At 41.4% G+C, this 22,185-nt stretch overlaps 1 protein-coding gene across 1 annotated transcript in view; it reads right to left on the bottom strand.

The window, feature by feature from the left end:
- Positions 1–5,785: 5,785 nt before the first annotated feature.
- Positions 5,786–22,185, bottom strand: part of LOC131970609 (gap junction delta-2 protein) — a 39,648-nt gene continuing 23,248 nt past the window's right edge. The window contains exon 2 of the mRNA XM_059332041.1: positions 5,786–9,166. Coding sequence (XP_059188024.1) covers positions 8,317–9,166 — 850 coding nt within the window. The 3' untranslated portion in view covers positions 5,786–8,316. The remainder of the gene's footprint in view (positions 9,167–22,185) is intronic.

Genomic DNA, 22,185 nt, shown 5'->3' with positions numbered 1-22,185 from the left:
CTCAGAGCCGCTGAATGAGAGATACTCTGCCTGTATCTGCCACTCAGTGTAATTAGATGGAGTAATCACGATTGATATCATGACAGATTAGTGAGAGGTTGAGAGGTCCTTCTCTGAACCCTGAAATGGTTATAATCTACGGCAGCACCAGTATCAGACAGGGCTGGAGGGGGAGGAGGGAGCTTTTTATTTCTAAAATGGAAATTGAAGCTGAACATCTGGATAAAAGGAGCTTTATAAGCTACATTTTTTTCTCATTCAGTTAAACACAGTACAAAGCTTTTCATTTGAAGCAAGATGTCTATATTTTCATTTTCAAAAATGATTTTCGCCTAATTGACTACATATGAACGTGATTAATCTTGGTCCGTGAGTGCACATTGCACTCTTCCAAAGTGGTGGGCCAAGTCAAGTTTAAAATCTTTTTTTCTTTTTTAAAAACTATGGCTTTTTAGTTTGTAATAAGGAGCCCTTGAATTGGAGCCGCTTTCACACATGCACTGCAACCTGGAGCTCACCTACACATCACCTGGAGGAGCTGGAGGGGAGAACGCAAATAGGCGAGTTTCCATTTGGTAGTTATCCCTCTAGGGAGTCGCTATGGGTGTGGCTTGGGAGAGAGGATCCACCCAAGGTCCGCCCAAGATCCACCCAACTCCACCGGTTAGTGGCTCAGAATGTACCTGCCTCAGGTAGGTACTTTCTGAGCCGCTACTAACTAGTCGACGCTGATTGGATACGGTTGATGCCGCGACTTTGTGCATGCATGATTCATTTGCAGACTGGAGGCTGAGGGGTTAACATCTCCTGCTCTGACTGCAGCTGGGAGAGACTGCTGCGGGAGGACTGGGCCGCTTGTGAGTGCTTTGGGACAACGCCTGCTACTCGTTAAGAAGAGTAGGAACGAGTCTCCAAAAGTCTCCAAGAACACCAGAAGAAGTCGCTAGATTTGTTGCTAGACGCTTTTTTGAAAAAGAGTCTCTAGAGGGGTCTGAATAGTCGCTAAATATAGAGACAAAGTCACTAAGTTGGCAGCACTGCTTGCTGCGTCGGTTTGTTGTAACAATGGAACTCTGTTGGTGAGCTGGTACAAAAGTTCCTGTATGGGAACAGAAGCCGAGGGGAAGTAACTAGTGGGCGGAGCCAAAACACTCAGTGGAAACACGCCTATAGTCTGAATCAATTGGACCGGACATTAAACACACTTTAAGTACAAAGTGTCATGTCTGATTGAGCCCATGTCTTCCATCAGTAATAAGGGCTGACGCAAGAAATCCTCTGCCAAATTCAAGGAATAGCTCGAGAGACTCTCTCTGTTGTTTAGGACCAGATAACAAACTGGCTTGGTACTTTTTGTATCCTCCTGCCTAGCTTTAACCCATTGAAGCCTGGAAGGCGGATACGTCGTTTTGTAGTATTTGTATAAGCTCTCAAATACTTTTTGAATTTCATTTCTATCTGCTACAGAGGCTGAAAAATCTATTATTTAGTAGAAGCGTTGACACTTCTGTTGAATTTCCATAAAAACTTCAGGTTTTAGGGGCTTATTTTAAAATCGCCCAGAGGTTTTACAGGCGTTTTAGGCGTCAATGGGTTAACCAACCAAAGCACTTCCAGTCAGTGAATCTCCAGTTGTGCTCCATGTGTGAAAGGGAAACTCTGACCATCGCTTAGAGTTCATATGAGAAAACGGCTGAAGAAGGGCGCTTCCACAACGTGCTCAAGGGTCCAACCAGCCCTAAGGCTTGGCTATGTTTTTTAATTACTAAGTTTAGGTATTATTGGCAGTATAAAGAGTAATGTGGTAATTCAGTGAGCTCTGTGTGAATGAATGGGGCAGCTCGATGACATGCTGCGTTCCTGAGGAATCTAATTGTTTGCTACTGCTTTGCAGCGTTCGTGGAGAGTTTGATGAAAATTACCTGCTGGAGGCTTTTTCTTGTTTTTACGGAAATGCCCCTTTGTTAGTAACAGTCAAGAGTAACAGCTTGATTTTGTAAGGAGACCTACATTGCTACATGGTCTGTGATATGTGGGGCAGTAGTGTGCTCAAGACGAGGGAATGTGTCTGAATTCATGTTTTTGGTAAAGAGTCCAACCTCAATAGCACCAAAAAGTAGGTAATCAGGCTTGAAGACATTTTTTTGGGTGGGCTTTACAGTACAAGGTAAGATGGTCAATGGAAAGTATGCTGACGTGTTGTGATCTCTGAAAGTGTTCTTGGTGTAGAAACAGCTTTTTTTTTTTTACTAGAAAAGATTGTAAAAGATCAGCATTGTTTTCTTTCCTGAGTCTGCTGTCGTTGTACTGTTCAACAAGGAGCTTCACTGAGAATTTAATCATATTTAACACATCAACAGGTTGTAACTTGAATGTTTTTGTGCTGGGGACTAAACCCTGGAATGTTCTGTTTTTGTTATATTCCTGTGTTATACCCTGTGTTTTACACTAGATCCTTTGACTGATTGGCTTATAAATCATCTTCTCCAACAGATTTTAAAGGTATATATTCATGTGCAAATTTCTTTCAGTAGAAGATTTACTGTTTGTTGTGGTTTTCAAAATCTTTTGGGAGTTGAAACTGAGACATAAACTGGAAGTTTTAAGTTTTAACATCACTGAGTTGGTTTTGTCTGCGTGGCTCTGTAGCGTCTGAAGAACTGGGTAATTAATACACACACTTGGCATCAAGACGTAATAGCTTTGCTTCATTGTTTTTGGACTAAAAAAGGTCTTTCTTTGAAGATTCTGCTGAAGAAAACATAGAAACATGCTTATTCTAGCCATTACACATGCAGTTTTTAAAAATCTTTGAAAATGAATGAAATTTTGCATATCACTTTGGCAAGGGAGGAAATATAACATGTTTTTCTGCTAGTCTTATATTTCAACATTCTACCCTTGATTTTACACAATGAAAAAACAAAAAACTTTTTGTTCCTTTACATAGAAAAAAAAACATCTTTCTTTTTTGATATGTCACTGCACAAAAAGAGCAACAGACAACAAAAAAAATGAATCCACATGTCAAAAAAAATAAGCAAATGAGAAAAAAAAGTTGCATAATTCATTTCACATTGACAAATAGAAAAGTAGACTGTGGAGAGTAGTGGACTGTTGGAAGAACTGCAGGGGGGCGTGCTTTTACTTTGAAAAGCAGTGTACCCAATGACTCTGCAGCAGGAGCCACGAGTCACTAATGAACGCTGGATAAATGTAAACCGAAGGAAACCCGGACACATTTATGCTCCTCTGCATCCTCACGCTGTGTGTGTGTGTGTGTGTGTGTGTTCTTGTACTTCCTACATAGTGAGGACCGGAACAGGTTTTTTAACCAACAGAGTGAGGACATTTTTGCAAAGTGAAGACATTTCGGCCGGTCCTCACTTCTTTAAAGGCTTTTTTGAGATTTAAGACTTTGTTTTAGGGTTTGGGTTACAAAAAAAATGATAATTATCTGACACTGTATTTTGTGGTTAGAAAACTAACTAAAATTATAGTGAAAATGTCCTTCGTTTTCATCTTCGTCAACTTTTTTCATACATAATGAAGATGGATAAGACAAAGGAAATAAGTGCAAAATTTACTGGGACCTCTTTTAATCTCCCACCCAACAAATACCCCATTACAAAAAACTAAAACTAATAAAAACTAAACTAAAACTAAAGCATTTCAATAACTAAAAACTAAATTAAAACTAACTGAATTTGAAAACAAAAAATTAAAACTCAAACTAATGAAAAATCCAAAACTATTATAACCTTGCAAGGGGATTCACTGTTCCAATGAAGGTCCTCACAAAGATAGAAGTACAAGAATGTGTGTGCATGTGTGTTCCTGAGCTGAATGAAACCAGACATAACTGAACTGAACTCAAACGGCTGCTCTCACATTCACATGTTCTTCTTTTTCCCGGAATGAATGCATGACAGTGTGTACCTGCGTTGCTATAAATAGTCCTGACTGACAGCAGCGTTGACCTGTTGCTCTGTTGCTCTGTGGAGATTAAGTTGCTCCTGTAGAGCGCAGTGACCGTCCAGCAGGTATAGTACAGGACATCGGCTTGGCCTTTAAGCTCAAGGTCAGCGTTTAAGCCTTCGCTACAAGCACAAGCTCTCACAAACTGAGGGAAGCCATGACTCAACCTCTATAATTAGGCATTCTGGCGTGCCCTTTCACTGTATTCGTCCTTCCTACGCATACAGTAGTGCACCGATCCCATTGAGCCCCACACAGATCCTCAGAGGAGTCTAAATCTGGTGATAATCACCTGTAAGAATCACAGAGATTATGACAGTAGGAATGAATGGAGAAACAGAGAGTTGGGGGGATTTCTTCTGCTACTTCAACTCCAAGTCCTACCGTAGCTCAGGCGTTTATGGTGCCCACGCAGTATTGTCATGTCAAAGTATTTCCAGAGCAGCTGTGATACTATTTGCAACCCTGTTACCATAAACAACTAAACTGCATAATAATTTAGGGATGGGCGTTTGGGAGAAACCTGCCAATCTATTAACCCATTGAAGCCTGGAAAGCGGATACGTCATTTTGTAGTATTTGTATAAGCTCTCAAATACTTTTGGAATTTCATTTCTACCTGCTACAGAGGCTGAAAAATCTATTATTTAGTAGAAGCGTTGACACTTCTGTTGAATTTCCAGAAAAACTTCAGGTTTTAGGGGTTTTACAGGCGTTTTAGGCCTCAATGGGTTAATCGCTGCACTCATACATGGGCAAAATAAAAGAAATATCAGAGAAAATAAAGGATCTGATGGTAATTTAACATCTACTGTAGAGATCTTTAGTGAACTGGTTAAAGCTGACCTTTAAACGTTGACAATACATTTGCAAAAGGGCAATTTTGGGGGTTATTTACTTGACTAAAGACGCCCCACAAGCATAATGACCAGGGAGTTGTCTTAAGGTATTGTGGGAAATGTAGGAGATCACCAATTGAAGCACAAGCTGATAAGGCAAGTTGAAGGAAAGTGGATACAACGGAAAGCTAAGTTACAAAAGCTTCTTACGAGGAGGTTACCTTCACCTTTAAACAGTTAATGCTGCAATCTAGTAGCAGAAGTTGTATAGGGAACACAATAATAATCTGCTGCAGCTGCAGTTTGTTCTGCTAATGTGTCGTAGAAACACAAGAGAGAGCAGCGTTAGTCTACGGCCCTGGAACAGTCAAACGTGGCAGTGTGGAGCTACATAAGGCCATTCAGTTTGCAGCGGTAGATAAGATCCTCAATGGCAGAACATTTATCTGCTCCAGTGTGTTTAGACCAGGGGTGGGCAACCTGAGGCTCCAGGGCCATATGAGGCCCTTCAGGCCCTCTGCAGTGGCTCCCTGTGGCCGTGACAACTAAATTAAATTAAATGAAACAGTTATTTCTTTACATTTTGATGTTCGTTTATCATTGGTGTAGGCCCAACGCAATTTGTATTCTTCAGTTGTAAAAATGTGTCACTTATATAGGACATTAAGAAATGTTTTCAACTAAATTGTCAACTACAGTCATGGAAAAAATGATTAGACCTCCTTGTTTTCTCCTTGTTTTCTTGTTCATTTTAATGCCTGGTACAACTAAAGGTACATTTGTTTGGACAAATATAATTGTCCATCAATTGATAATGATTTGGTTATTATCAAGAAAACCATGGAATATGTCTAGATATCAGCTCTTAAGTTAAACTCTTATCAGCTATTTTTGTTGTTCTAATTATATTTACCCAAACAAATGTACCTTTAGTTGAACCAGACATTAAAATGAACAAGAAATTGAAGAAAACAATGGTGGTCTAATCATTTTTTCCATAATTGTAGTTTTGCATTGCTGCATTCAGACCAAATCATGTCAAGAAATGCTATTTATGACGTATTAGTGATTCTGGTAGGCTAGTTTAGATTTATTAGGCTATTTTATCATCATTTTAAGGCTTAAAATAAGGTCTGTGGCTCCATTCTGACATTATTCCTCTTTTTTTGGCCAACAGTGGCTCTTTTGTTAGTAAAGGTGGCCAACCCCTGGTTAAGTATAGTCACTATATCACTGTCTCTGCAACAGGATCAATGAGCATAAATTTGCACTAAGTTGTATATAGTATATTATTATTATTATTTTGTACATTTTGTATATTGTTAAATGTCTTTTCTTAGATTGTTTTTTATCTTATCTTAAAATTGTGTGATTTTCTGCGGCTGTAACAAAGAAATTTCCCCGCTGTGGGATTAATAAAGTCAAATCTAATCTAATCTAATCTAAATTGCTTTGTCAAGTGTTCTTTTAAAAGAGCAGTCCACTGAATGATCCCTATGTCTGGTTTCACAGCTCACTGTTTTAAATGATGCACTTGTGTCAGCGTGAGTTCCTCCAGTCTGCCACTCTCCCACTATAGTCTGCATTAATCAAGGTGCAACGCTCTCTGTCATCTTTATCTTTTTTTCTTTCATGGCGTTCTTTTCTCTTACAAAGGCATGCATGCTGAAATCCAGTCAGGAAAGAAACGCAAAAAAAATGAAAACCACTGAGATTCAAAAACACGACTGCCTCTAGAGAGTTACTACTCATCGGCTACACGTTGATCATTCAAGAAACATCGCGTCATGTAAACATGCCTTTTTCAAATTGGCTCACAGGCCTTGATTTTCTAAAAGCTGTGCAGCTGATTTTTGAGGAAAACCAAGGCTCTCTGTGGAAAATGCAATAAGATGCATTGTTCTACATTTTGAATGCAATGATGAAATGAATCTTAAACAGTTGCATGTAAAAAAAGAACTTAAAAAAAATCAGCTGCACAGCCTCAATACGTTTCAAAAAACAAAGCTCACAAACTTGTCCCTTCCCTCCCCCCGTACATGCCGGTCATCAGTTCCATCAGTGAGAAATGCTTTATAACTAAACAAAAATGAAAAAAAAGGACAATTTTATACATAACATAAAAAAAAAACATCATGACGTTCCAACCAACCCGCACGCAAAGATAAATAAATCTATTTGGATATATTCTAAATGGATAAATAATATTTCCATGATATACTCTATGTAACTTTTTTTTTAACAACAATTAAATATCAGGATGGCACCTTCACTTTCTCAAAAAAAAAACCTCATGGTGATATATTTTATAAAATTTGTTTAAAGTTGTAATAAAGTGATCTGTTCCTCCCGTTCCCGTCCTCTCCTCTCTCTCTTTCCGTCTCTCAGCACACTGGAATGCTGCGAGGAGGGAAGTTTGGTTTGTGCTTTAGGAGAGACTCGATGTTTACACTCTGTTTGTCCATTTTGTTCATTAGTTCCTCTCCAAAGTTTATGCAGAAGGAGAGCAGCGAGAGTCATTACTGTCACCAGAAGCCCCGGGGGTCTATGTAGCTGCCAACCGTGGAGCAGAGAGAGCGAGAGATCGGGGGAGAGGAAAGAAAAGAAAAAAATGTTTATGGTACTCGCTGTGTTTGTGTTAAAATCATCTTCTGCCAAGAGGACAAAACATAAACATCGTCGGTCTTTTTCTCTTGGCTTTGGCTCGTGACGATGTTCCAACAGAGGCAAGGCTGACACTGATCAGAGCTCCTTCTGTCTACAGGAGGAAGAGAAAGAACAACTCTCCTCTCCTCCTCGGGTATGTCACATGTTGTTTCCCACCTTCTCTCGCTCTCTCACAAACTCGTCCTCTAGAGTCCGTCATGGCTTTGACAGTTCTTCCGTTCCTCTTTTTTTAATGATGCTGCTCATCCTCCACAGTTCCATCCCCGATCTAGTCCTCCCTTTTTTTCATTGAGGCTGACACAGTCCAGAAGAAAAGCACCATGGGATGCATCAAACCGCCATCATCTTCAAATATCCCCAAAAGAATAAAAACAGCCTCTCAGCTGTTCTCCTCTCCCTTCTTCTCCTCCTCCTCCTCATCTTATCTCTACTCCTTCCATCCCCAGCCCCCTTGAGGGATAAATACCCCACTTTAAAAGAAATGAGGGGCAGAGGAGAAGGTAATTAGTTTAAAAAAAGAAGAAAAAAAGACAAAAGTATAAAATGGCAGTTGGAATATCTCCCCATGAGACCAAACTGTGTTCATCATGTTCATGTGCAGAACAGAACTTTTTGTCCTCTCTTATCTTCTCGCTATGCTTTTTAATTTTCTTCTCCCCCTCCTCCTTCTCAACGCTGAAAGTCACAGGGTCGGATTTTTGGTCTTTTTACATTCTGTTTCATTCAGAGGAGGGGTCATCTCTGTTCCATCTCCATTAAAATTAAAATCATAATTCATTCTCTCTCTTGCACATTCACCCCGCTCCTCCTCATCTTCTTCGTCTCTTCACCATCAGACGTAGGCTGATTCGCTGGACTGGGTGCGTCCCAGGTTGGGCGGCTGGGACAGGTGCGCCATGTCTTTCTTCCTGATCTCGCAGATAGACTTCCTGCGGGCCTGGACGCCCCTGATGGCGGCCTTGATCTTGCGCCAGCCCAAATGGTTGAGCTCGGCCAGGTTGAGGACCACGCAGATGCCGCTCACCGCGAACATGAACACCAGGAAAACCGTTTTTTCCGTGGGCCGGGACACGTAGCACTCCACCTCTTTCAAACACGGGTAGCGGTCGCACTCGAATATCCCAGGCACACTAAAGCCGTACAGGAAGTATTGGCCTGCCAAGAAGCCAATCTCCAGTGCGTTTCTAAACACCACTTGAATGATGTAAAAGCGGGAGATCCCTTCTTGCCGGCGAACCTTGGAGCTCTTCCCGTGGGTGAGGCCCCGGGGGGCGTTGGGAATCTCCTTCACCTCCAGGCAGTCTGGTTCCTCCTTCCCTCCTCCTCCGTCCCCGCCATGCTGAACTAGAATCCCATTAATGTTGCGGAGCTTTCGCGCCCCGTCCCTTCCCCCGTAGTCCCTCTCCATTATGGGGTAGAGAAAGGAGTAGCGCCGGTCTTTCTGCTTGGCTGACTGGTGGACCGAGTAGGTGATGAAGCAGAGGCTCGGCGTGCACACCAGTATGATCTGGAAGACCCAGTAACGGATGTGGGAGATGGGGAAGGCCTTGTCGTAGCAGGCCTGGTTGCAGCCGGGCTGCAGGGTGTTGCAGACGAACATGGTCTGCTCGTCCTCGTACACGGTCTCACCAACGATGGCGACGATCAGGATACGGAAGATCACCACTACTGTTAGCAGGATCCTGGAGGAGAAGGAGAGAGATAAAGGGGGTTAATACACAGAGACTCACAGTGAATTGCTGTGTCAGGAAGGATGAGATGTCCCCAGATATCCTTCCCAGCAACGGTGCTACAGATGTGCCGAGTATGAAAAGACAGAAAGAAGGAAAGACGAATTACAGAGATAAGAGAGCTGTAAATGTCCTGAAGCAACAATTTCAATAAAACATTTTGCATAATCAGCTTCCATAAAGTAAAAATAGACAGTAAAACAATGCGCAGTGTTAAAGATGTCAGCGTGTAAAAATAGTCTGCACTAATTTTAGTTTTTAAAAGACCTGATGACACCCTTCATTTAAAATAGAAACTATAAACGTTACAGTAGAGTACGGAGGAAACAGAGAGCGTTCATGACTGATAGTGCGAGCGTGTTTCAAGCTTCCTAGTGTGATGGTTGCTTGCCCGTTTAGCAACATTCTCCTCTGCTTCTTACCACTGGTATGTATTAGAATTTAACCCTCTGAACTTTTGTTCTTTAGACCATCAGCAAAAATACATTGTTTATAAAAGAAACTGTAAAACAGGCATTATAGTTGAATTTCTACCTCTTTGACAGTCCCTAAATGAGTCATAGGTTATGAAAATTTCCATTCGAAGAAAGTGAAAATCAGACAGAACTGCAGGCTGTTTACACAGAGCTGAGAGGAGAGGACAGGAGAGGTTATGAGTAGAGGCTGTAAAAATGGCAATAGTTCAATATGTATAGCATGAGGAGACTCCATTTTCCCCCAATATTCATGACACTGTATGGAAAATGTTGTATATAAAATTGTGTTATACTGCACAAAAGACATTTTTAAATTGTTCACACCAGACCACCAACCACCAACTTTATGCACAATAGTAGCACAATAAAAAGGACTGAGGACTGACTCAGATGTTGCCGATAGCATTGTTCATCAGAAAGTACTTTCTAAGCTGCTGCTCACTAGTTGACACTGATTGGATATTGCGCATGCTGCATGCATGATTCATTTGCAGACTGGACACTGAGGGGTTAACATCTCCTGCTCTGACTGCAGCTGGGAGAGACTGCTGCGGGAGGACTGGGCCGCTTGTGAGTGCTTTGGGACGACGCCTGCTACTCGTTCATAACAGTAGGAACGAGTCTCCAAAAGTCTCCAATAACACCAGAAAAAGTCACTAGATTTGACGCTAGTTGCTTTTTTATAGAGAAAGAGTCGCTAGAGGGGTCTGAACAGTCGATAAATATAAAGTCACTGAGTTGGCAGCGCTGCTTGCTGCGTTGGTCTGTTGTCACATTCAAACTCTGTTGGTTAGCCGCTACAAAAGTACCTGTATGGGAACAGAAGCCGAGGGGAACTAACTAGTGGGCGGAGCCAAAATACTCAGCCACTTTCCAAAAAGTACTCAGTGGAAACACGCCTTTAGAGACAGACAACCATTCACACTCTCATTCACTCCAATTTAGAGTCAATGGTTAAGCCTAAGCTGCATGTTTTTGGACCGTGGGAAAAGCCGGAGGACCCTGAGAGACCCACGACCCTCTGGCGGTGAGACGAAAGTGCAAACCGCTACACCACTGAGTAGCCACAATACCAATATATCATAATGCAATGTATTTATTTGTTCTTCAAACATTTAAAAGACTTATTGTGAGAAAAGTCTGACTGTAAAGACGTTAAGAGGAGTCACAGGAAAGTGCACATATATCTGTGCAAAAGGGCAATAGAATTAGCAAGGAAATACAGTAGAAATCTGATAAAGGATACAAAGTGTAAATGGCAAAAAAAGGCAGAATGAAGGTGAAGCAAAGGGATTTGAAATTGAAGTCTCAACAGGGAGCTTCATGAGGGACCTTCAACTTCTTAATTAGAAAAGAGAAGTGTGAGTGCACACAGAGGCAGGGAAAAGACTGTACTTATGGTGGAGAGGGACACTGTGTCACTGATAAATCACTGTTCCTCCTGATAAGAACCAGTGAAGAAGAGAGCTCCACATCCCATCTATCAGCCAGAGTAAACACTCCAGAAGAAAGAACCTCGATGTGTCTTCGCTGCTCATAACTCACAGCTTGTTACCTGTGATTTAAGACGTAGGTTATGCCGTGTATCTACTTGTATTTGCTACACAGTGAGGACCGGAACAGGTTTGTAACCAACAGAGTGAGGACATTTGTGGGAATTAAGGACATCTTTGGCCAGTCATCACTTTTTCAAAGGCCTGTTTTAGGTTTACGACTTGGTTTTGAGGGGAATGTTACAATAGATTGCTTACATGTGACGTCACATTGCCGAATCGTGAAAGTGCAAAATTCAGATGGAGGGCAGGAAGTGAATTTCCTAGACCTGCCGTCTGAGAAAATGCCTGTTTTGTGCAGTTTACAGCTGTCCCAATCGTTCAAACAGAGAGAAGGAAAAGCGATTTTTTAGAATACCAAAGGTTGTAGTCCATAAAGGTGAAAAATGTGAAACGCTAACTGAACGCCATAAAAAGTGGCCGGAAAACTGGTTCTACAGCGGCACCAACTCTTTGCTGGTCTTGAACCGCGAACAGCTACGTCAGGGTCCGGGTTATCTGATCAACAAGACCAACTCAGTGCCGTTGCAAGAGACCAACTGTAATGTGTATCTGTCATTTATTTAACAGCTTATACGGGAGAGCTAGCGTGCTAACTTTAGCGTGCTATTGTTAGCATGCTGTTGTTAGCGTGCTGTCGTTATCGTGCTGGAGCCAAAGTTAGCGGGTGATCGATAGCGTACTAATTTTAGCGGGCTAGCAAGACCAAGACCAACTCGGTGCCGTTGAGAGGGAGACCAACTTAAACGTGTTTCATTCATTTATTTGATTTGTTTAACAGCAATGTGATTGATACAGGCAAGCTAGCGTGCTAACGTAAGCGGGCTATCATTATCGTGCTGGTGCTATCGTGCAGACTATGGTTTCCTCCATGTTTAGGCTCCCGTTGTTTACTTCATGCCCTCCATTTCAAATAGCGCCGCCTCCATGTGCCATCATAATCACGTAACTGAAACCGAGCTATTAGCTGTGAGGTGTCCTGTGTAACAGTCAATATATAGACACGAGTTGGTGTTGGTTGTGCTGTCTACCTACTGCTATTCCTGTATGGTTAGTGAACGTAGCGCCGTGGAGACCTGGCTTTTTATGGTCAATGTTTAGACTCTGTAGAATAAAGCCGCCGTGTGGAAATCCCCACTTCTGTGTCTGTCGTCTCTCCAAGCTAACCTGCTATCTGGAGCTTCTGCTAATGCTAACTGCTAGCCTCTCCGCCTGCACCAGCTCAGGTTACACCTGGTAGCTCACTGGTAAAGACTTAGTCGTTGTGAGCAGGCGGCCTAAATTTGAATCCGGCTTGGAGCCCTTTCCTGCAGGTCTTCCCCTCTGTGTTGTCCCCCTTTCAATCTGTCGCCTATCTCTGTCAAATGTAGTCGTTAAAGGACAAAAAAAAAAATGTTGCAGTTTTGTGGTTTGGGGGGCTAGGGAAGTAATTATGTCAATGAACTGTCATCAAAAATATATAAGTACAAGGGTGTGTGTGTGTTTTGAAGGTGGTCACGGGGGAAAAGAGGTGCAACCTCGTCTAATTTTAGGGTTTTCTGCCTCATTAGGCCCAGTTACCATGGTAACCTCAGATGAGACTCATTTAAATTGGGGTTGTGATCCGTTTTCCGCACACACACATCAACACAATCACACGGAGTACTCTGTCGGTTGTTGACAAACAACTCAGGTGCTCTCTCTGCCTCCACTCCCCTAGCAACAGGTGACACTGAGGTGAAACTTGTTTGCAGATTACATGCTATTTCTGTGTGGTGGTGGTGGTGAGACAGAGAGATTACTGTTGCACTCCAATTCACTCTGTGTGCGTGTGTGCATGCTAACGTGTGTCTATTTGAGCATGCAGCGTGCTAGCATGCGCTGACTTGCCATATCTGTACACTGTGTTCGACACACACAGTCTATGGACTACTGCTTTCTGTTCCTCTCCTCAGTTCTGTTTCCTTTCTTGCAGACATCTCTCTCTTTGTTCTTTTCTTACTTTACTCATCCCTCATTTATTTTTCAGACCTGAGACCGAGTGAGCACTTTAGATAGCAGGCTTTTTGCCTTTTGCAGCCTGCGAGAGCTGTAATCTGTGACTAAAGGAACAAGGCTGCAGACTGCAGACAGGCCTGGACATTGTTGTTAATCTGTTGATTGATTGCTGCCTTGTAGTTCAATCCCACGGATCCGAGTTCTGCATCTGTAAGATCAACTCTCACTAATCACCACCATTTATATTATGATAATCCCATAAATAACAGTATGATAAATCACCATCATTACTTCACATGACCCCTTAGTGAGCAGTAGCCCATCCAAACCTGACCTCATTACATTTATCATAGATTTATGGCTTTTTATGCAAGTGCATACAAGTCAATAGATGGTGACATATGAAAATGGCTTTGGAGGCAGTGCTGATGGGCTGCCAGAGCATTTAATTTTAAAGAGATAAAGCTTCACGACAAACATAAAGGGGTCTATTCGATGATAAAACATAACTGCGCACACTAATTTTACATGTTAGCGTTTCAAAAAGACCCCGAGTCATTTTCACGTGTATATCACAGAGGAATTCTGCCTACGCAATCAGTTACACTTTCTACACAGCTCAAATGTGAATACAGGCAATGATATGCATACATATCTAGATCTGGGGGGCTCACATACACAACATATACCCTTTTACATTATAATTTTAAAGCATTTTGCATTTTCTCTAGTTTGATGGTGATTTTAGGGCTGGGTATTGTTTAACCCTCTGAATCCGCTGTTTATCAAAGAAAGAGACTGTAAAAACAGGAAATTTTGTTTCCGACAGTCCTTGAACGGATCATAGGATACAAGAGTTTCTGTTAGAAAAAGTGATCAAAACAAAGTCTAAAATTGTGATTCTATTCTACATGGCTCATTTAAAATGTCGGGGAAAAAATAAAGCTTTGCACTAACCAGATCCTGTTAAAAACATTAAATTCTGCACCTCAGAGACACTGTGAAGACATGATCGATTCTGCTGAGACGAACGGTCACGTGACAAATATTCACAGAAAATCTGTTTACACAGAGCAGAGAGGAGAGGACAGGAGAGGCTGTTTACACAGAGCAGAGAGGAGAGGACAGGAGATGCTGTTTACACAGAGCAGAGAGGAGAGGACAGGAGAGGTTGTAAGTATGTGCAGATGTAAATCATTCGATATGCATAGCATGTGGAGACCAATTTTTTTTCTATATTTCTGACATTTTTGGGGAATTGGATGTTGAATTGGAATTCAACATGCATTTTTACCTTTTTTCATTATTTAAGTCATTATAACTGTGTTATGCTGCACAAAAGACATTTTTCTCACACAAGGCCACAATTCTGCAAAAAAAAAACAACCTGAAATGTCTTTACTTGGGTTTCAGAGGACTTAAAAATAAGGATATCAGAACCAATAAAGTACCGATATCAGTAGGATAGTTCATTTGATACCTTTTCCCCCAATTCTTTTGTTGCCCACCATATAAATGGACGCATTCAGTTATATACAATCCACCTCCATCACATTTATTCATCAGACACCACTGTATACTTGTAGTTTTTTGTCACAGGGTGCATTAAATCGAAGAACATTTGACGTGATTCAGGCTGTGTGAATGGATGGTTATTATCATTTATTCTTATGAAAGGGTTTATTAGCTTATCATGAAATTGTGCTGCATACAGACGGTGGGCACATAAAGTGAACTTCTTTACTCCTTCTCTATGTCAAAAGTGTAAGTAGTTAGTAGCTCCGTATCACAGCATTACCAACATGTTTTAAACAGCAATCATTATTTGATATCATACCAATCACATGCATACATTTTTGTAAGAAATCACACGAACCTGTCCATGAGAATACATTGGGTGATTGGCTGCAAGCAAAACCTTTATAGTAAAACATGATTTAGCAGTCTAAAAATCTCAAACATCAGTGTTCTTGCGAGGTCGATCAACATTTATAAAGGGACATTTTTCATCTACTTTCTCCTCCGACAGCCGCCTCAGTCGACAGCTTTCCATTTCACATCCCACCCCAACCTCTTTCCTCTATTTCACCTGCAGCTCCCTCAAGATCAATCTGGATTTAATAGATAAAAAAGAGATAGCAGCTGTCACTTGAATTCCACCTCAGGTCGATGCACAGTATTTCACATAAAGAGAACTAGAACTGTGTTTATGAGGACAGCATGGTGACTGTACGGTGGATCCAGGGGGAGGCCCAGGACACCTGAGACGCTGCCAGATAATCATTAGATGGCATTTGGCTGTGTGAAGGGTAATCTACCAATCACACAGTGGCTTTGCCAGTCTTGTGTGGCGCAGATGTGGAGTCGAAGGGCAGAGTTAATCCTTTCCAGAGTCTGACGGCGTGCGGTTCACATGTACCTCTCATCAAAACGGCAGGTCATCCATGATGACCTCCAAAATAAAAAATACAGGACCTAATGCCAATCTGCCCACCTGTGATCAGCTGGCATGCTGAGAGGGAGAGAAGAAGGGAGGGAGAAAAAAAATGAAAATGCTTTTGCCCTTGTAGTGACTCCATTAAGGAGCTTAGTGAGCAGAGAATTCACAATACCAGAATGCTGGGAGTGTATTTGCACTGAATGGGCACACATGTGCTCACTAACACACATGTAATTCTGTGTGGCCACACACATGCACGCTTGCACACATATCCATGCAACAAAACAGCGTCCAGAAAGTGAGCGGAGGCTGTTTAGAGCTAGCAGAGTACTGAAAGAAGACATCAAATTGCTGTTCAAGATGAATCAGTTCCAGACAGGGATAAAAAGATTATAAAGTCACCCCAAAAAAACAAAAACAGTGTGGCTCGGACATCTCGGCCTTAAATTAAAAGAGAAACCTGCCAGTGCTGGGACAGAATGCGAGAAAGGAAAACCAGCAATGGAGGAAAATCTCATCATGGAGAATGAATTATATAATAGCTTCCACACGCAAACCCACTGCTGTAATCTGTGGCTGAGCCAAGGGAGGATTCTTGCATTAGGTTTTTTTATTTTTGTTAATGCCATCGAATAGCTTTAGATTATCGTACGCCGCACAGCAAACCCCCACCTGTTTTTTCTCTTGTCTCTAGAGCATCTTTCTTTTTTTCATTCTTTCATTTGCACTCCCAGCGCTCCTGCTGTGACCCTCTCTCTCTCTCTCTCTCTGACAGGAATAATCTCCAGATTGTGTCTGTAGTTTTCTATAAAGAGCCTCCTTTCTCTGCAAACAGTCAGAGGAAGCGTTTAAATTGCCAGTGGCTTCCCTCTCACACGGAAAACACCACACCAACGTCCGTCTAATGCTCCCTCTAAATGTCTCTGCACACTCACACCCTTGTGGAAACGTTTACCTGATACAATACAAATAAAACTATATAAATAATACAGTTGTGTTACTGCTGAATCCATCAGTTCAATCATTTATCAACAGAAAGAATAACAACATGGCAACCTCTGAAAATGTTGAAGTGCTTTAACCTACATTGTTTCTAATGGCCAGCTGGGGGGTAACCCCACTGGTGATAAAAATAAGTCATATTGCATAGAGGGTCTATGAGAAAATGAGCTTCCTTCTCACTTAATTTATTATCTCAGTAAACATTTTCCTAATGAGTTTATGGTCTCAGTTGCTAGTTTCAAGTCCTCTTCAATACAGCATGATGCACTTTGTACATTTGAACAGCTGTTAACTTGTTATTGGGTGTTTATTATCTGTGTTTATGTCTTCAAACTTCACTCTATCACAGTGCGTTTTCAGCTCATGAAAGTAAATTGTAACATTTGGGTTGCCTAAAATTGTCTTGTTCAGCATATGGTTGGACTAAAAGACCCTCAGCCCATTTTTTAAAAGCTCGTTTTTCAATATCATCCCAATTAAATCACGTCAGCTGGTAAAACTAATGGTACCTGGCTCAGTCGGGCTGGTAACCCATGTGACTTCCACAGCTCCGCCCTGCGGTCCAAATATGGTCACTATTGGCTCCGATGGCGACAGCGAAAACGCCAAATTTGAGGCTTCACAACTGCCGTCCAGAAACAAGTGGGTGAGTCCTGGTGGCTATGTCAACTTCTTTTATACAGTCTAGTACTTTGTAAAGTGTTTTGGCTCCGCCCACTAGTTACGACGTTGCCAACTTAGACACTTTGTTGGTATATTTAGCGACTATTCAGATTCCTCTAACGACACTTTTTCAAAAAAGCGGCTAGAGCCTCAGAATTTTATCTGGTGTTATTGGAGACTCGTTCCTACTCTTCTTAACGAATAGCAGGTGCCGTCCCAAAGCACTCACAAGCGGCCAAGTCCTCCTGCAGCAGTCTCTCCCAGCTGCAGTCAGAGCAGGAAATGTTAACCCCTCAGCGTCCAGTCTGCAAATGAATCAAGCATGCGCAAATTCGCCGTCTCAACTGTATCCAATCAGCGCCGACTAGTAAGTAGCGGCTCAGAAAAGTACCTACCTGAGGCAGGTACATTCTGAGCCGCTAACCATTTTACAACAAACATTTTATTCATATTTTTCATCAGGTCTTTACAAATATTTTCTCTTATTTTATCAAATTTTAATCAATTCATCTAAAATAAAAAAACAACAGAGAAATTAACCAATAATTAAATCCGCACAGGCCTATCTTGTAGACATATGCTTCACACATGCACATGGCAGACATTAGCACATATCTCATCACAACAGACAGTGTTTGTTGTTCCATTTGACTAATATGTAGCCTCTGTTATCACACAGGCGGTGATGATTAACTGCCAACACGAGTCCAAAACGCCTCTTCTCCTCCAGCAAATGTGTCCCCGACACACTCTCTCTCTCTCTCTCTCTCTCTTTCTCATTGTCTGACAACGGATATCTTGCACTGAGGGGGTGTTTGTCATAATCAAAGCTGTCATTACGGATGGCAGTTTAATTGTGAAAAATTAAATGTGTACAGTAATGTGAAATCTAGTTCCATCTGCCTTCTCTGTATGCATGTACAGCGATCTGCATTATTTAACTTGCAGAGAAATTGAAATGCCATTCACTGTGCAGCTCCCTTGACATTACTGAAGATCTTTCTTCATGTTTAATGTCACGTTTTAATGAAACCTTTGGCACTGCTTACGAATGGAGAGGATGAGCTGCATAAAAATAGAAGTAGAGGTGAGGTGGGAGGTGTGTGTGTAGCTCAGAGGGTTGAACTGAAGTTTGGGGGTTACTGAAATGCTAAACATTATGCAAAATGTACACACTTGTCCAATAAAAATGCATACAGTATCTCCATTGAGATGTGATAGAAACAGGGACAGTGGAGTAGAGTAGCACCAAAATCAGCAACTGGGGGGAAAAAAACAGGAGAAGACAAAACTGTGTGAGGATAATGAAGAAGAGGAGGTAAAGGACAGGAAATAATTGGCTTGGGATCGATAAGGAGCAGAAGGTTTTGGAGACAATGGAAGATCTGGCGGTGGAGATAAAAAGAGAAAAAGAATGAGGAGGAAGAGAAGGATGGAGGAAGAGTAGCCGTGGTTCCTTTACCCAGAAACCCGACACAACCCCCCTTTTCCTTTCCTCTCCTCTCATCTCTCCTCTCCTGCCCTCCCTCCCTCCCTCTCCCTTCAATCTCCCCTCAGCTGGTTACCACGGCAACAGGCGAGGGGGCAGAAAAAAAAAAACCGAAGGGAGATGAAGGGAGCGAGAAGTGTGCCGATGAGAAGCTAAGTCATCTAAAGAACGGCATGTTTCTGCAGGTTTGTTGCAGCAGTTAGAGAGTTAGGCTCTCAGTTCTGGTTTACTTTATGTAAAGAGTTCACAACAAACAATGTCAGTGAGGAAAACTACATTATACACACTGTGAAGGGGTTGCTTAGAACAGTAGTTCTCAACCTTTTTGAGTCGCGACCCCCAATTTAACATGCATGTTGTCCATGACCCCCACTCACTGAACACAATCTCACATGCACAGTTCAGATCACCAAAAAATTCAACAAAATGACCAAAAAGACACAAATTCACCACAAAATGACAAAAAAAAGACACAAATTGACCACAAAATGATCAAAAAAGACACAAAATGATCAAAAAAAGACACAAAATGAAAAAAAAAAAAGACACAAAATGGCCTAAAAAGACACAAAATGACCAAAAAAAGACACAAAATGACAAACAAACAAACACAAAATGACCAAAAAAAGACATTAAGTGACCAAAAACACAATAACACATGAACATTTTAACACAGTGGAGACAGAGCTGACTTCCAAAATGATTTGGCGACCCCCAGAAATCATCTCGCGACCCCAATTGGGGTCCCGACCCCAAGGTTGAGAATAGCTGGCTTAGAAGATAATGTTGAAGAAGAAGAACTTCCACTTCTCAAAATAGCTAAAATGAGTGTTTTCTAAGTGTTGATAATCAGTTTTCAGATGGAAACATTAAGTTTAATGGGTAAAAAGGAGCAGCTCTTGCAGCCCATTCAGGCTCTCTGAGGGGTGTGTTAGCTCCTCTGGACAGCGATGTAATCCAATGTTATGGCTGACCTGCTAATCCTTTCCAGAGCCTCACCTTTACCCTCTATCAATACCTGTTCCCTCACTGGTAAGCTCTGCTGTTTCTCTGCTCAGCTCCCTTCCCCCAGTCTCTGCTTCAGTACCTGCTGCAGCTCTGTTCCTACTACTAATTACATGGAGAACCTGCATCGCTCTTTGATTTGGTCCCTAGTTACTGTCTTTAAAACGTTCATTAATCAGCCTCCCATCTTCTGTTTCACATCCTGTGATCTGCACTCAGACTGATAATCAGACTGTACGTCCCTTTCACTTCAAGTCAGAGGTCCCTTTTTCAGAGGTTAGTTAGTTATTTGACCATGGTGGTGGCAATGGAAGCCAGATATACACTACCGGTCAAAAGTTTTAGAACACCCCAATTTTTCCAGTTTTTAATTGAAATTCAAGCAGTTCAAGTCAAATGAACAGCTTGAAAGGGTCCAAAGGTAAGTGGTGAACTGCCAGAGGTAAATAAAAAAAGGTAAGCTTAACCAAAACTGAAAGATAATGTACATTTCAGAATTATACAAGTAGGCCTTTTTCAGGGAGCAAGAAATGGGTTAACAACTTAACTCTATGGAGTCTTGGGCTATTTTGTCCATTTTTTAATTCTTTTCATGTCTTTGTAAGTCATTTTGTGTCTTTTTTTTGTCATTTTGTTTCTTTTGGTGTCTTTTTTTGGTAATTTTGTGTCTTTTTTTAGTCCTTTAGTCCAACATAAAATGTGATTTTGAATCTTTTTTTTACTTTCAAAACACTATCATGCTCAATAAAGAATTTTAAATGTTGCAAATGTGCATTAATTTCAGAGTAGACTGAGACATTAAACTGCATCATTTTCAATTAAATTCTGGAAAAGTTGGTGTGTTCTAAAACTTTTGACCAGTAGTGTATGTGCTGCAATGTTTTACTATGGAAAACAGGACAACCTGATGCCTAATATGACCAAATTACGAACCGGCTCTCATACACGGGCAACCTCCGAACCTGGGAAGTTGGACATGGAGGTGGTGCCAAGTTCTAAGTATCTAGGTGTTTACCTGGATAATAAGTTGGACTGGTCCCTGAACACAGACGCTCTCTACAAAAAGGGGCGGAGCTCCTCTTTTTCTTCTCTCAGCTCAGATCTCTGGACATGTGTAGTGAGATGCTGCAGATGTTTTATCAGTCTGTGGTGGTAGTGTGTTGTTTTATGCTGCAGCATCACACACAGAGATGATCAGACTGGTCTACAGAGCTGGTTCTGGTCTACAGAGCTGGTTCTGGTCTACAGAGCTGGTTCTGGTCTACAGAGCTGGTTCTGTGGTTGGAGCCAGGTTGGACACACACATTACACTGGTTATTGTCAAGGATGTTTGAAAAAGAAGAAGAATAAATGAAAAAATGACCAAAATTATCGAAATAGACACAAATTGGCCAAACATAGATGTAAAGATGACCAAAAAAGACACAAAATGACCAAAAATAGATGGAAAATTGACCAAAAAAGGACACAAAATTATGGCTATGGACACAAATTGGACTGGTCTAAAGAGCTGGTTCTGGTCTACAGAGCTGGTTCTGGTCTAAAGAGCTGGTTCTGGTCTAAAGAGCTGGTTCTGGCCATCCTGAAATACCAGATCATCTGCTACACAAAACCTTTATGGACCAAAAAAACAGCAGTGGCAGAGGACGGAGAGATACAAAGATCCTTCTCTCCTATTATTATTATTATTATTATTATTATTATTATTATTATTATTCTCTCCTGCAGCCATCAGACTGTCTACTTCTAACAGAGATAACAGACTACCTGAATTTCCCCTCTGGGATAAATAAAGTAACTTTGAAATTGAATATCTCCTGTTGTATGCTATATGTGTGAAAAGGGAATGTCTGATTCTGGGCCCTATAAGAACCATTTGTATGAACCGTTTCTTTCATAAGAGGCTTTTACGAGTGATTGAGAAGCACTTGCACTTGCTGTTCCAGTGCAATTTTCACTACTGTATTATATATTTCATTACTTTGGAGCGATTTTGATTGAAAATCCCTTACAAAATGTTCCTGAGCATCAATGTCTGGACAGAAACAAAAGCTTCAGATTAGAAATCGATACCACTCATCATTATATCTGTTTGTTAAATATAAATCTGGTTCCTTTGTCCTAGCATAAAGACTGGAAGCAGGAACAACAAATAACTTATATAACGTGCTAATTAGTGAGCTTCAGAGGTGCTGGTGAGCTGTTTTTTTCCACCTTTGGACAGAGCTCACAGTTTCTCTCCCCATGCTTCCTGTCTTTGTGCTGAGCTCAGCTGAGCTCCAGTTTCACATCTAAAAGCCAGATATGGGATTGATCTTCTCATCCAACTCTTGGCAAGAAACAAAAAAGGGTATTTCCCAAATAAA

Source organism: Centropristis striata, chromosome 4 (assembly GCF_030273125.1).
Source record: "Centropristis striata isolate RG_2023a ecotype Rhode Island chromosome 4, C.striata_1.0, whole genome shotgun sequence".
NCBI classification, from domain to species: Eukaryota; Metazoa; Chordata; class Actinopteri; order Perciformes; family Serranidae; genus Centropristis; species Centropristis striata.
The sequence above is the reverse complement of the archived record's forward strand: the minus strand, read 5'-3'. Positions and strand labels throughout refer to the sequence as shown.